A 14,865-nucleotide genomic window follows, 5' to 3' on the forward strand; every position below is an offset into this window, starting at 1 on the left:
CAAAGCTCAGGACAGGCTCAATGCCTGGTGGGTTCTGATGGCATCGGCACTGCAGAGCACTAGCGGTCCTATAGGTTTCCCAGCTGCCTCCCTAGACACACAGCTCTTGGGAGCTGGTGCTGCCCCCTCCCTCATCCCACTTCTGGGTCCTTCTCACCTCCCATGCAAGGGACAGCCAGTGCACCTGCTGCAGACAGCAACAAGTGAGGAGAAGCTGCCTCCTGCTTCTAGGTAGGTGGACCCGTTGACCTGGTTGCACTGTCCTGTCCCAGGCATGGGGGACTCAGAGATGGCTCTGGTCTAGGGATGGGGGGCGTTGGGGGTGACACTCCCCTGCAGGTCAGCCTCTCCAGTCCTCACCCTCCTCTCTCTCAACCCTTGTGGCCTCTGCAGCAGCATAGTCCTTGGGAGCACATGCTGGCCCCATTCCTGCAGCAGGGCAGGGAGCTCCCTGCAGCCCCTGCCTCTCCATCCTCCGGGCCAAGCAGGCATCAGAGGGCAGGGGCCACACTGTTTCACATAAGCCAAACTTCAGGTGCTGCGAAGAAGGGCCGGATTTACCTTTGTGAACCTTCCAGGCTGGCCAGGGCAGTCTCAGGGCCTGGCCAAGGGCCTCAGGCCGGACTCCAACAAGGAGGCGGCTGCCATGGGAACCAGCGCAACAGCGCCTCGCAGGGCGCCCGCTCCAGAGGCCTGGCCACAGGCGCGACGCGGATAATTAAAGCTTTGTTACAGACACATGATTCATTTTTTCCTTCTGAATTCCCTTCTATTACCCAATACAATTTGAATTGACTGAAGGAATCTGGTCGTCTCCTCTTCACACTCCTCAGATTCTGCCTAGTCTGGGTTTCTGCCTCTCCCTTTTCCCTTTCTGTCCAGTCAGCTTCTTCTGGGCCTGCTCAGGGCACAGAACGTCATTGTCCACCAAGAACCATTCCATTCTTGAGACTCAAGAGGCCCACGGATGCAGCAGGTGGGACTTCAGAGAATCCCTGCCCTTTCCCGGCAGGCGCTGGCAGCCTGGCCTCCCACTCCAGCCGCCTGGGGGGCCCTGCTCCCCACTCCCCTTGGCCTCGCTCCCTCTTTGGCCAACACCATCAGATTCTGCAGGGGTAACAAGAGCCTCCTGTAGATGGGTGGGCAGCCCTGGGCCTCCCAGGGACAGAGCTGGGCACAGGCTTGGATGGGGTCATGTGCAAACCCAGGCAACCTTGGTGGCCAGTTCTGTCTTTTCCAGGGAGACCCTCAGGGTGCCACGGAGGAGGGGGCTGGGAAGCAGTGTGCAGATTCCACCCCAAGTGAAATCACCCCTCTGGTGTCCCTGTCCTAGATGGGTTGTCCACTGATGATGGCAGGGCAGAGCAGGGTGTCCTGCTGCTCATCAGTTCTGGGCAGTGGCCAGGGCGCTGCTGGCTCCAGTAGGAAAGCACCAGCAACCTGTCCTGCCCGGGCCCACCCGGGCACACTGCCCACATCCAGCCAGCCCTGGAGTCAGCCCTGAAGCAGCAGCCCATGACCAAGAGAGAGGGACAGCGAGCAGGCAGGGTCAGGGCTGAGGGCCTCCAGAGGCGGGAAGGGATGGCCAGTTGCGCAGGCCACACACAGACCTGTCCCAGGTGACCCGCAGCCTCCACAGCCACCTAAGGTGCTAGGATATGGAATAAAAGCCACATGGTTCTTTTACGTTTAAATAACTAATTAGGCTGAGCAAAGATTTTTCCTTTGTGTTTCAAAACAAATAAAAATCCATTTCCCTCACTTGAATTGTCATCCTCCTGGCAGATGGCTGTGGGAGCAGGGAGCTCTCTCTGGGCCAGTCATGGGGGTAGGGGAAGGGGGCACCCAGCTCCCTGCTGGGTCACAGAGCCATGGGCATGCTCAGTCTGGCAGCCTCTGGGAAACAGCACCCAGACACACGTCCTGACTGCCACCCCCATGCCGTGGACACAGGCAGCTCTTCTGCCACATGCTGTGCGTCTGTCCCCTGGCCCTGGGGGCTGGTAACGGGTGGTTAGACACTGGCCAGCCCCAAGAGTACCAGTGCACAGGAATGTGTAATAATGTGTTGTGGTCCTTAGGGTCTCAAAATAAATGGCCAGGCACAGTGGCTTACACCTGTAATCCTGGCACTTTAGGAAGCCGAGGTGGGAGGATCGCTTGAGCCCAGGAGTTCAAAACCAGCCTGGGCAACATAGGGAGATCCCTGTCTCTACAAAAAAATTAGCCAGGGGCAGCGGCATGCACCTGTAGTCCCAGCTACTCAGGAGGCTGAGGTAGGGGGATTGCTTGATACCAGGAGGTAAAGGATGCAGTGTGCCAAGATCATACCACTGCACCCCTGGGTGACAGAGCCTGGGCAACAGAGCAAGACCCTATCTCACCGGGTGTGGTGGCTCACTCCTGTAATTTCAACACGATGGGAGGCCGAGGCAGGCAGATCACTTGAGGTCAGGAGTTCAAGACCAGCCTGACCAACATGGTGAAACCCCATTTCTATTAAAAGTACAAAAAATTAGCCAGGCATGGTGGTGCACACCTGTAATCTCAGCTATTCCAGAGGCTGAGGCATGAGAATTGCTTGAACCTGGGAGGTGGAGGTTGCAGTGAGCTGAGATCATGCCACTGCACTCCAGCCTGGGCGACAGAACAAGACTCTGTCTTAAAAAAAAAAAAAAAAAAAAAGGGAGTACTTATGACAAGTAACTCAGCTTAGAGTGAAGTTGCTGAGCCCTCAGAGTGATAAGCATAGGTGTGGTGGACTGCAATGATCAGATGATATCTGCTGTGGCCAGGCATCCCTGAGATCCAACAAGAAAGTGATGCCAAAAGGCAGCTGAAGATGATGGCCAGGGACACTCCTGCGGAGGGCCATAAATACAAAGAAGCTGCTCACGACCCAGACACCTGCAGAAGCACTGCCCTCGAGAACTCCAAGGCCTCTTTTCCATTGGAGGCCACCAGACGCCCTGCTGGGAGAAGAGGAGTGATCCATCCCTCCACTTGGGAGTACGGGCCCATCCCTCCACCCGGGGGTCTGCGCTCCCTCTGCTCTGAAGGAACTCTGACCTTGCACAGTCAGCAGCTGGTCTCCCCGTCCCCCGACACTGTGGTTCGCTCCCGCCTCCTTATGACTGCCTGGGTGTGTGAAATATATTTGCATGATTGTTGGTGTGTGAAAATGTCCCAATAAGCCGTGAATTTGTAAGCATTTAATTGGCTGCTGAGTCATCCTGAAACCTCGCCACATCAGTTAGCGCCACTACGCTGATTCGAACCTAAGCCAGACACAGCCGCCTCCACACCTCCCCAGGGTGGCTCTCCTGCTGCTCCCCCTTCTCCAGATGAAGGAACAGAGGCCCAAAGGGCCTCAGTCACCAGCGCCAGTCTGGGAAACTGGTGGAGCTGGGATTGGAACCCTGTCTGATGTGCCACCCAGGGCAACCAGCACAGGGCTCCGGGGAGGGAGAATGGTGTGAGGTGACAGCAGGCGAAGCCAGCCAGGCCTGTGGGATGGACAGGGCCTGACCCAAGAGGAGCTGCCCCTGCTGCATTTGCAGGCTAGGCTACAAGCACAGGGCAGCGAGGTGGGGTGGGGGAAATCAGGCTGGGGTCCAAGGGGCCCGTGCTGGATTCCAGCCCCCGCAAAACTGCCCACAAGCCTCACCACCAATGAGTGGCGAGGGCAGAGGGCCTCCCACCTGCTGGGCCCTGTGACACCTTCTGGGGGCCTCTGAGGCCCTGCTCTCCACTTCCCAGATGAGATACAGGTGTGGGGCTGAGGACAGGGCACAGCTGGAAGCAGCCCAGGCCTCCTGCCTGCAAGTTGGCCCTTCCTGTCCATGTGGCCCAGGCACATACAGTCATGCATCCATTTGCGACGGGGATACCTCCTGAGAAATGCATCTTAGGTGATTTTGTCGTTGTGCAAACCCCACAGAGTGACTTACACAGACCAGGATGGCAGAGCCCACTACACACCCAGGCTCCGTGGTACAGCCTATTGCTCCCGGGCTCCCAACCTGCACAGTATGTGACCGCACTGAATATACTGGAGGTAACTGTAACACAACGGTAAGGATTTCTACAGCTAAACATAGAAAAAGCACAGTGACAATATCATATTATGAATCTCAGGGGACCACTATGTGGTGCATGACACTGTCTTTTTTCCCAGGACACCCTCCTAACACTCTCGGAATCTCCAAAGTGGTAAGTGTCTTCTGTGTGCTGATGGACTCCTGGACAGCCTGGCTGGGGGCTGGTTGTCAGGGTAACCAACCATGTGATGAGAGGGTGGGGACTTTCACTCCCACCCCCAGCTCTAGGGACGAGAGAGAGGCTGAAGGTTGGGTCCATCACCAATGGCCAATGATTCAGTCAGTCACGCCCATGTAATGAGGCCTCCACAAAATCCCAAAAGGAGCGGCTTCAGAGCTTCTGGGTAGGCAAGCAGGTGGAGGGCCCTGCAGTGCAGTGCCTGGGAGGACAGGGAAGCTCCACGCCCCTTCCCACATGCCTTGCCCTGAGCATCCCTTCCTCTGACTGTTCATCTGTGACCACTGTAAAAACCTGTATAGTAAGTGGGTAAATGGAAGCAAGTGCTTCCCTGAATTATGGGAGCTGCTCTAGCAAATTAATTGAATCTGAGAAGGGAGTCCCAGAAGTGCTGATTTGCTGGGTGGGTCAGAAGCACAGGCCACAACCTGAGACTTGCAAATGGCATCTGAAGTCGAGGGAGGGGGACAGCCTTGTGGGACCAAGCTTTCAACCTGTGAGATCTGACTCTGCCTCCAATATTGTCCAAATTGAATTACAGGGCACCCAGCTGCTGTCTTAATGTTAGAGAATCTGGTGTCAGAATGTTGTGCTGAATGGCTGAGAGTGGAGAGTAAGAAAAACACTTTATGGTTTTCTTTTCTAACCCTATTAGAGGTAAACTCCCAAGAACACAAAGCTATGCCCAGGAAATACAGTGAGCACCTCTTCATGCTGGATTCACAACCAGAAATTGCCCAGCAAGTGGTAGATGCCCAAGGGATGAAAATATTGCAGTGCATGCTCTCTGGACGGGGGACCAAGATATGTGAAAAACTGTGTCTAGAAACAGAAAGGCACGTTCTACTGTCCAGAGTCTCCACCACATGGTCATATGTTATACCACCAATGAAAGCCAATAAAGTCCCCAAACAGAAGTGTGCAGGTGAGAGAATGATATAAGCACAATGTACTATAGTTGGATATTAATATATAACTGATAAAAAAAATACCCACTTCATTAAAAAGTTCCCTAAATCACGCCTGTGTTAAAGATTCAAACTCCAATTACAGATGTCAGAAAAATAACTTTTATAGGAAAACTCTGTATCGAATTTGATATGGCCAAAGCTGTACTCACAGAAAAGTTCATAGACTTCAATAACGTATTGAAGTAAACACTAAGCACTTGATTCAAAAAGCTTAAAAAAGAGCTTCTCAACAAAACAGCAAAACAAACTGGAAGAAGAAATTGCTAAAAGGCAAATTAGATGACTTAATCAAAGAATAGAGTAGAACTCCTTATAAACTTCAAGAGCTGATTATTTGAAAACACAGATTTCAGGGATAACCCTCTTGCAGTTCTAATCAACAAAAGGAAAGAAGAAAGGGAGGGAGGGCCCGGCGCCCTGGATCATGCCTGTAACCCCAGCACTTTGAGGGGCTCTCGTGAGAACCTGTCTCTATTTCTTTAAAAAAATTATAAAAATGTATTTAAAAAAAGAAAGGGAGGGAGAGAAGAAGGAAGAAAGGAAGGACATGAAAAATACATTGGGCATGAAAAAAGGGAATCTAACTCCAGATATGTAGAAGAAAGTTTAAAACAAACAACTACCTAAATCTGTGGTAAATGATCTGCAATAACTTTGAATGGTTACTTATATTATCTAGAAAATATAAGTAACCAAAAATAGACTAAAAATATTTAGAACCCAAAAAGACCAATAACCATAGTACAAATTACGTTGACAGCCAACTAAGCCTCTGGAAAAAATAAAAGCAAGCCCTGGCTGAAATAGTTTCTAAAATGAATTATTTCAAGCCTTTGCGGATAAGATAATTTTACATGATATATAAACTATTTCAACTACACAATTCATATTGAAAAGCCTTCCTATTCATTTTATAAAGCTAAAATAACATGATTTATAAATGTGATAAATATGTCTCCTAGTAGAAAAGTATGCATAAATTCTTACCTCTGAAAATAGTGAAAAATACCCTCAGCAACATAGCAACACATCAGTAAAATGAACTCAGCAGCATTTGTAAGCACAATAGAGCCTGACCCGGTGGGCTTTATTCCAGGAACAAGAGGATGATTTAGCTCAGAAGAGTTAATAAGTCAACACATTAATAGGTCCAAGGAGGAAAGGCATTTGATGATTTTGCTAGATATAGGAAAGCCTTTGATGAAACTGAATGTCCATTCCTGGTGTGCACTCTTGGCAATTAATGTAGGATTCCAGCATACTGTCCTTGATGACGAATAACTATTGGAAATATAGGGCCGATTTCAGACTTAGTAAAACATGAGAAGCCTCCTCATTAAAATGAAGATCAAGCCAAGGACAACTGCTATTATTTAATGTTACCTTGCACCTTTTACAAAACATAATAAGATAAGAAAACTAAAGATACATTAGAAATAAAGAAGTTGCCTGTTCCTTATGTGTAAGTAATATAATTAATTTCTTGGATTTTCCAGGAAGCCAAACTAAAAAATCTGTTCAAACTAGTAAGGTATCAATAATCAATTACCTAACATAAACTTTTAAAAAATCAATAGCTTACCTATCTACCTCCCCTGGGCATATGTGTCTGCACATAAGTCTGTGTGGAGCTGGTATGGAGATGCTCACACCAGTGGCAGTAGGGGGAGGTGTGTCTGTGTGTCTCTGCATGTGTCTGTGTGTGTTTCTCTGTGTTAGTGTGTCTCTGTTTCTGTGTGTGTGCCTGCGTGTGTCTATGTGTGTCTGTGTCTCTGTATGTGTGTGTGTGTGTGTGTGTCTTTGTGTCTCTGTGTCTGTGTGTCTCTGTGTCTGTGTGTGTGCGTGTGCCTGCATGTGTCTCTGTGTGTGTGCATGTCTGTGTGGGGGGGTCTCTGTGTCTGTGTGTTTCTGTGTGTCTGTGTTTTTGTGTGTGTCTGTGTGTCTGTGTCTCTGCATGTGTCTGTGTGTCTCTCTCTACGTCTGTGTCTCTGCATGTGTCTGTGTCTCTGCATGTGTCTGTGTGTCTGTCTCTGCATGTGTCTGTGTGTGTGTCTGTGTGTGTGCCTGCATGTGTCTCTGTGTCTCTGCATGTGTCTGTGTGTCTGTCTCTGCATGTGTCTGTGTGTGTGTCTGTGTGTGTGCCTGCATGTGTCTCTGTGTCTCTCTGTATGTGTCTGTGTGTTTGTGTGTCTGTGTCTGTGTGCCTGCGTGTGTCTCTGTGTCTGTGTCTCTGCATGTCTCTGTGTGTCTGTGTGTCTGTGTCTGTGTGTGTGGACCTACGTGTGTCTCTGTGTGTGGGTATCTGTGTGTGGGTGTGTGTGTCCACGGATCTCTCAGCTCTCGAAGCTCCACCACCAACCCCCAGGAACATGATGTCCACAGTGGGCCTGCTCTGCCAACCAGCTCAGCTACCCTGAAGCCACTTTTCCTGGTCACCCACCCAAAACACCACACCACTGCCCCCTCAGGCTGGGCACTCTAGGAACATGCCAGTCCCTGTTTTAAGGACATCTTAAAATGTCATCTTATGTTGCCCCAGGGAGGCCCCCAGGGAAGTCATACTCAGGTTGGGGCCAGAGTTGAAGGCTGAGCCTCCTCACCCACGGGGAGCGAGAGGGAGAGGAGGGCGGCGCTCTGACGCACACTTACCCGCCCAAGGCCGAGCAAGGGCGGCTAGTGGCAGGCACAGTGACATTTGGGAAATGCCAGGGGCTGGGTCCCGGCCCGGAAGGCGGGTGTGGGCGGTGATGGGGCGGGGGCGGGGTTATTCCCCGAGGCTGAGACCACAAGACACCAGCTTTGCCAACAAAACTCCACTTGGCCAGTGGTGCCAGGGGCCGCAGGGCCAGGGCCCAGCCAGCAGCAGGGGCCAGAAGAAGGAACAGGGGGCCAGGTTCAGTGTCTCATGCCTGTAATCCCAGCCCTTTGGGAGGCCGAAGCGGGCAGATCATCTGAGGTCAGGAGTTCGAGACCAGCCTGACCAACATAGAGAAACCCCATCTCTACTAAAAATACAAAATTAGCCAGGTGTGGTGGCACATGCCTGTAATCCCAGCTACTCAGGAGGCTGAGGCAGGAGAATTGCTTGAACCTGAGAGGTGGAGGTTGCGGTGAGATCGTGCCATTGCACTCCAGCCTGGGCAACAGGAGCGAAACTCTGTCTCAAAAAAAGAAAAGAAAAGAAAAAAAGAAACAGAGAAGTTGGGGGGGTCTTGGCTGCCATCCTCCTCCGAGATCCACGCCATTCATAGGCTCCCACCTGACTGTCCCCGGGTTCCCTCAGGAGCCCCCACTCCTCATCTCCTCGTGTCCCAGCTGCCTCTGAACTCCCCCTGTCCTGGGACCCACAGGGACCCAGGCAGCCCAGAACCCACATAGTGGAGCCCTCATGACCCAGGAGCCAGCTCTGACCCCTGACCTCCTGGCTGACCTCAGGCAAGACAGCCCCTCTGGACCTCAGTTTCCTCAGGTGTAAAACAAGAAGTAGAGAGGCTGTACAGGCCACTTCCCGCCCTCATCTTTGTTCCTCCCTTTCTTCCTTCCTCCTTCCTTCCAGAACTTGTTCAGTCAAGTCAGCATCCCTTGAGGCCCTTGTGGCCTATGCCACACAGTCAGAACAGAACAGCCCGTGGACCTTAGTGTCTGTGGGAAGACAGACGCAACTCCATGGCATGGCATGATCTCTTCGGGATTCCGGGCCTGTGCTGGGTGTCGTGGAGGCACAGAGGTGGGGAACTAACTCTGTAGGGAGTAGTCAGGGAGGGCTTCGTGGAGGAGGTGATTCTGAGATCAGCTTCCAAGGATAACCAGGGGTTTTCCAGTGGGTTAAGGGGGAAAAGGGAGGTTGACATGACAGTTTGGTCTCCTTCCTCTGGTCACTCACCAGCAGTTCCCCGGAGGGCAAGGCCCAAGAGCCCAAAGGTGTGGGGGATGCAGGCAGCTTCCCCTGCACTAAGTCAATCCTCATGCATCCCACCAAAGCCAGTGTGAGACTCTCTCCCCCAGGCAGCCCTTCCTGACTGCCTGCCCCCCACAGACGGCACTGCTGCGGCCCATGTGTCTGTGAGTATGTGACCCTGGGTTGTGCTGTCCCCAGTGCCCTCTGCATCCTGGCCAGGCCTGGACCCCCAACGCACAGAGGTGGTGGGCTAACATGAGAGGCCATGGCTCTGCTGTCCTTCCCCTGGCCTGTGCCCCGCTGAGGGCTAGAGTCCTCATCCCACCTCTCCTGGGGAAGCTGAAAGAAGGTGGCTCAAGCTAGCAGGCCCAGCAAGATGGGCTTTGGGCCTGGGAAGGCTGGGGCCCAGGGCTGTACTCTCCTGAGCCAGCAGGTGCAGGTGTGGGCTGTGTGGCCAGGAGGCAGGGCAGCAAGGAGCCTGCAGGGTGGAGCAAGCCAGGCTCTGCATGAGCACATGCAGCCTAGACCTCTCCCTGGACTCTAGACTGCCCACGCCCCTGCCAGGCAACACCTCTGGGGTGGGAGGTGTTGAATTGTCCCTGCTCCCACCTGCTGCACCTGCCATCTTGCCCCCCTCTAAGGGCAACACCCTCCTTCCTGCGCCAGCCTGACCCTTTCCCATCTCAATGAAAACAGCCTACCCACCAGCAGGGCCTCCAGGTGTTGCTTTCAGAATACCCCGAGAATCAGTCCTTCCCTCCTCTTCCTCCTCTGCCATCTCCCAAGGCTGGGATTCTCATCTGTCCCCAGACCACTGAAGTGGCACTCTGCTAGCTTCACCCCTCCCAGCAGCAGCCAGCGGTGCCATGACAGCCCCACGGGGAGCACACCCTGCTCCACCACCTCCCACTGCAGCCCAGTCACCCCCGCTGGCTCCCCTAGCCACACCACCTCGCTGGCCTCACTGTCCCACCTCCTCATGGGCTCTGCTCCTGATGCCCCAGTCTCCAATCTGGCCCCAACATGCAGGCAGCTTCCACTTCAAAGCTCTGCCCTGGCCTTTTCCTGGTATGCCCCCCACATAGCTCCCTCCCTCCCCTCCTTCAGCAGGTCCTGTGCACACGTCTCCTCTGGCCACCGTACCTAAGGCACAGACAGCCCCCCTCTTCACTGGTGGTCAGCACGCTGGGCACCAAGTGTGTCAGACCCCTGGTTGCTGGGGGTGCAGGACTGTCATTGGAGGTCCGAATGAAACTGGGTGGGGCCGTGGGGTCCACCTGTCTCACAGCAGTGACTGGAGTACTGGGCTGGGGCATTTAAATGCCAGTGCAGGGCCCTCCCCACTCCCCTACCATGTGACCCTGTCAGCCTGGGTCCCCGAATGAGGCTGGCCTGGACCAGGGCTGACACCAGTGAGTGGAAACTGCACCGTGTTGTTGTGAGCAGAGGGACTTCGGGGCTGCTCTGTCACTGCAGAATGACCTGAACTACCTTCACCGATGAACTCACAGGCCCTGCTAGCTCTCCTACATTGCTTTTTCTCTAGCCCTCAGCACCAGGTGGCACTCCACCCATTTTACCTACCCATTGTGCTTGTTTCTCTGCTGTGTGGGCACCGTGAGGACAACACCCTCCTTGCTGTGGTGTTTGGTTCCCTACCGAACGGCAGTGCCTGCACACAGCAGGGGCCCAATAAACGCATGCTGAGTAAGTGAAGGAAGGAAGGGACAGATGAGTCCTGCATCTTTCACGTGGCCAGGGCTGGCCGAGGCTCAGCTCTACGCTGTGGGCGCTCAGAACCCGGGGGTCTGCTGCAGCCGAATCACACCGCCTTGCGCCTCTGGGTGTGGGTCTCCATAAACAGTGCGGGAAATGCCAGTGCTCCACGCTCAGGTCCTCTCCAGGACCAGTTCTCCGCCTGCACCCTACAGCGCCCTCGCCCTGGAGCGCACACTCCTCGAAGCCCCACGCTGGGCTCCATTCTCCCTAAACGCACAGGCGCGCGTGGGGCTCACAAGGCACAGGCACGGCCGCGCTCCCTCCCATGTACCGTGAATAAGCATGCCCGCGCTTCCGCAGCCCTCCCCCGCCGGCACCTCACACAGACCATACAACGCGGACCACCCCTCGCCCGGCACATCCTCCTCAGAGCAACAGGTGGTTCTGCGCCCCTCAAGTCGTCCGGGCTCCTACACGCCCGTCCCCACCCCTTCCAGGCTCGCAGGAGTCGCTGTGCTCTCGGCGTCCGCGGGCCGCACCGCGAAGGGCAGGGCAGGAGCAGAGGCAGGCTGGTCGCCGCCCACGGGGCAGTAGGTGCTCCAGCGGGGACGCACAGAGGGCGGCGCGCGGGTCCTCAGGGCGGGCACCCTCCCGCGCGGGTCGGGATGCAGGGGATCGTCGCACCCCTCCCGAGCCTGACAGCGCAAGAAACCCTGCCCCGCGGCTCCGCGCCTGTGCCCGCCGCAGCCCTACCTGGAGCTCCAGGAACATTCTGGCCACTGGCTCCCCGCGCCGTCCTGCCCGGTCCGGCGTCCAGCGAGCGGCGGCTCCTCTGCCCGCGAGCCGAGCAAGCGCCCACTCCAGCGCCGGTCCCTGCCGCTGGACGCCTCCGCTGGAGGGGTGAGACCCAGGAAGCAGGGAACCGAGGGGCTGGGCTGGGGACCGTGGGGTCCGGGCGGGGCCGAGGGACCGCTAGGCCGGCCAGGAACGCGGGGCGGGGCCGAGGCTAGGAGCATGGCGCGGAGGTGGGGCAGGGACCCGGAGCGGCCTGGAGCGCTGTCAGGAGGCGCTGCCTGGGCCGGGCGCGCGCCTGGCGCTAGGTGTGGGGACGCCGTAGGTGCCGTGGTGTGAGGCTGGACGGGGCGTCCGGGATCGGCCGTGCCGGGGGGTCGGTGATGGCGCGCGGGGCCGGCGAGGGGGCGCAGCGTGGGTTGGGGCTCGGCACGGGGAGGGGACGCCTCTTACCCCGCCCCGGCCTCACCTGATCGTAGACGTCGACTACGGAACTACAGCAGGTGCTCCGCCAGCGTTCGGCTTGAATGCCTCCGCTGACGGGGTGCTCACTCCACACAGCTCTGGCCTGAGACGGGAGTCGCACAGAACTCCCTGTCCTTCCATTTCCTTGGAACGCGGGGGACACGGCAGCTGCTTTTGTGGGAGGACTGATCTGAGCCGCAACAAGGGGTGGGCCGGGCACATGGCATAGTGACGCTCCTCCCGCCCCTAGAGCCCCAGCCTCAGAAGGAATCTGTCAGGTGATGGGTCTACCCCTCCGCGCATTCCTGTGGTGGACCCCACTCCCTCAGAGGATGTGGACGGGAAAGATGCGCTGAGCCGAAGAGCACCCTCTCCGGAGGTCTGGATTGGAGCACCCAGCACCTGAGCTGGGTGAGAGACCCCTTGGCTCTGGGGAGTCCCAGCTGGACGGCAGGGCAGCCGCTAGGGAGGAGCAGGGTATGCTCAGCTTGAACCTCACAGAGAGGCTCTGACAACCCCGGAGAGCTCACAAGCCACGGGCTGATGGACAATCGTGACCCTGACAACATCTGGCCGCCCCAGGACGCCCATACCCTCACCCCACCTCCACCCCCATGGCTCTCGCCCAGGCCTTGCCAGAGGCCCTCTGCCTCCCAGCTTATTTGCCTGCTCACTTACTAGAAGCAAGAGTACCTACTAGGCTGGCTCGATGGGCAGTTGTCTCTGTCTTGGGAAAGTAGGGGCTGTGCTGGGTTCATTCACTGGCTTCCCTCAAGCCAGCTCAAGGGCCTGGAGACAGGAGTCCTTCTCCTGGAGTGCTGCCCTCTCACCCGCTCTTCTCTACCAGTGAGTGTTGGCCTGGTCTGGAACCGCTTCCCACTGCTCAGAGCATGCACTATACATTACTGCGTGGTACGCACCGCCTGTGGGTGGGCAGTGCAGGGAGTATGAGGCAAACAGGCAGAAATGGCACAGTGGCCCTCCAGCTTTCACAGTGTCCTCCCCAACTTTTGCTTCTGCATCTTGTTTCAGGCCAGCCAGAAGATGCGAAGCTCATGGTAACCTTGGCAGGCGGACAGGTGGCATCAGGATGGTCTGGGCCTGCAGGGCCACCCTGTCCCTTCAGGTGGCTTCATGGAGAGCACCAAGAAGGTGAAACCTGGTGTCTTGCCTCTGGGGAAGCCTTCCAGGCACCTGCCCCTGCCTTCCTCAGCCCTGTACCGTGGCCCTGCAGAACATCTGGGCCCCGGGGTGGCCCCAGTGTTGTCTCAGGAAGTCCATGTGAGCAGTTGGCCCTGCTGCCTCCTGAACCCAGAGCCAGCATCCCCTCTGCCTCCCTGAATGTGACACTCTAGAAGAGGTGGTGGATGGGTGGGCAGCCCTACAAACCTTCTTATGCAGTCACAGGGTCACTTCCTATCACGCTCATCCCAGATTGCACCAGTGTTACCCAAGGACCTTGATAAGGCAGATGCTTCCCCAGGAGGAATGGGGCCCTTGCTGACACAGATGGTGCTGTCTCCTTTACCCACCAGTGTGGCCTCAGCATTCATGTGTGACCTGACCCACATCCTTCCTGGTGCCTGAGGACGTGAGGAGGTTGCTATGCTGGGGCTGAGCCCTGCCAGGCGTCTTGCTTGCATCCCTGCAGCTGGGGCTGAGGCTGTCCTGCAGGGAGGGCCGGCAGGCTCCAAGGCAGAATCCCACTGCCACTTCAGAAAGTAGAGAAGAAGCCAGGTGTGGTGGGGCCAGTGGCCATCTGCCGGGACTTCGGGGAGACCAGACACACAGGAAGAGGCACTTTCTCCAGACGCCTCCTCTAGGGGCAGGGCACAAGGCCTGGAACAAGGCTGCCTCTGACCAGAGCAACAGAGGCTGCTCTGAGGATGGTGGAGCCTAGAGCAGGCAAGCTGTCAAGATTCTGGGTTGAGGGTCACAGGAAAAGAGGCTGGACTCCCACTGATATGATTTGGGTTTGTGTCCCCACCCAAATCTCATGTTCAATTGTAATCCCCAGTGTTGGAGGTGGGGCCTGATGGGAGGCGACTGGATCATGGGGGTGGAGTTCTCATGAATGGGTTAGCACCATCCCCTCGGTGCTGTTCTGTTAGTGAGTGAGTGAGTTCTGGAGGGATCTGCCTGTTTCAAAGTGTGGGCCACCTCCCCCTTCTCTCTCTTGCTCCTGCCATGTGAGACACCTGCTCCAACTCTGCCTTCCACTATGAGTGAAAGCTCCCTGAGGCCTTCCCAGAAGCAAATGCTGCCACGATTCCTGTACAGCTTGCAGAGCCCTGATCCAATTAAACCTCTTTTCTTTATAAATTACCCAGTCTCCGGCTTTTTTTTTTTTTTTTTTTTTTTTGGAGATGGAGTCTCCCTCTATCACCCAGGCTGGAGTGCAGTGACATGATCTCAGCTCACTGCAACCTCCACCTTCTGGGTTTAAGCGATTCTCTTGCCTCGGCCTCCCAAGCAGCTGGGATTACAGGCATACGCCACCATGCCCGGCTAATTTTTGTATTTTTAGTAGAGACGGCATTTCACCATGTTGGCCAGGCTGGTCTCAAACTCCTGACCCAAGTGATCTGCCCACCTCGGCTTCCCAAAGTGCTGGGATTACAGGCATGAGCCACCATGCCTGGCCAAGGCCTTTCTTTATAGCAGTGTGAGAACAGACTACTACACTCGCAAAGGCTCCCTTTCAGGGTCCACCCTTGCTGTCGCCACACAGCAGCCAGAGGG

General features: G+C 55.6%; 1 protein-coding gene across 5 annotated transcripts in view; it reads right to left on the reverse strand.

Moving 5' to 3' along the window:
- Nucleotides 1-14,865, reverse strand: part of RASGEF1A (RasGEF domain family member 1A) — a 70,315-nt gene that overhangs the window by 23,613 nt on the left and 31,837 nt on the right. Inside the window, exon 1 of one of the 5 annotated variants that reach the window (XM_030798466.1) lies at nucleotides 12,128-12,394. The exons of 2 other annotated variants lie outside the window; for them this stretch is intronic. Coding sequence is in view for 1 of the 3 variants with exons in the window: in XM_030798461.1 (XP_030654321.1) it covers nucleotides 11,620-11,637 (18 nt within the window). In the remaining 2 variants the exon portion in view is untranslated. Of the gene's footprint in view, nucleotides 1-6,236; nucleotides 6,664-11,619; nucleotides 11,718-12,127; nucleotides 12,395-14,865 lie in introns of those variants that run through there. 2 more of the 5 variants (XM_030798461.1, XM_030798464.1) reach the window with 2 other exon arrangements.

The sequence above is a fragment of the Nomascus leucogenys genome, chromosome 18 (assembly GCF_006542625.1).
Source record: "Nomascus leucogenys isolate Asia chromosome 18, Asia_NLE_v1, whole genome shotgun sequence".
NCBI lineage: Eukaryota > Metazoa > Chordata > Mammalia > Primates > Hylobatidae > Nomascus > Nomascus leucogenys.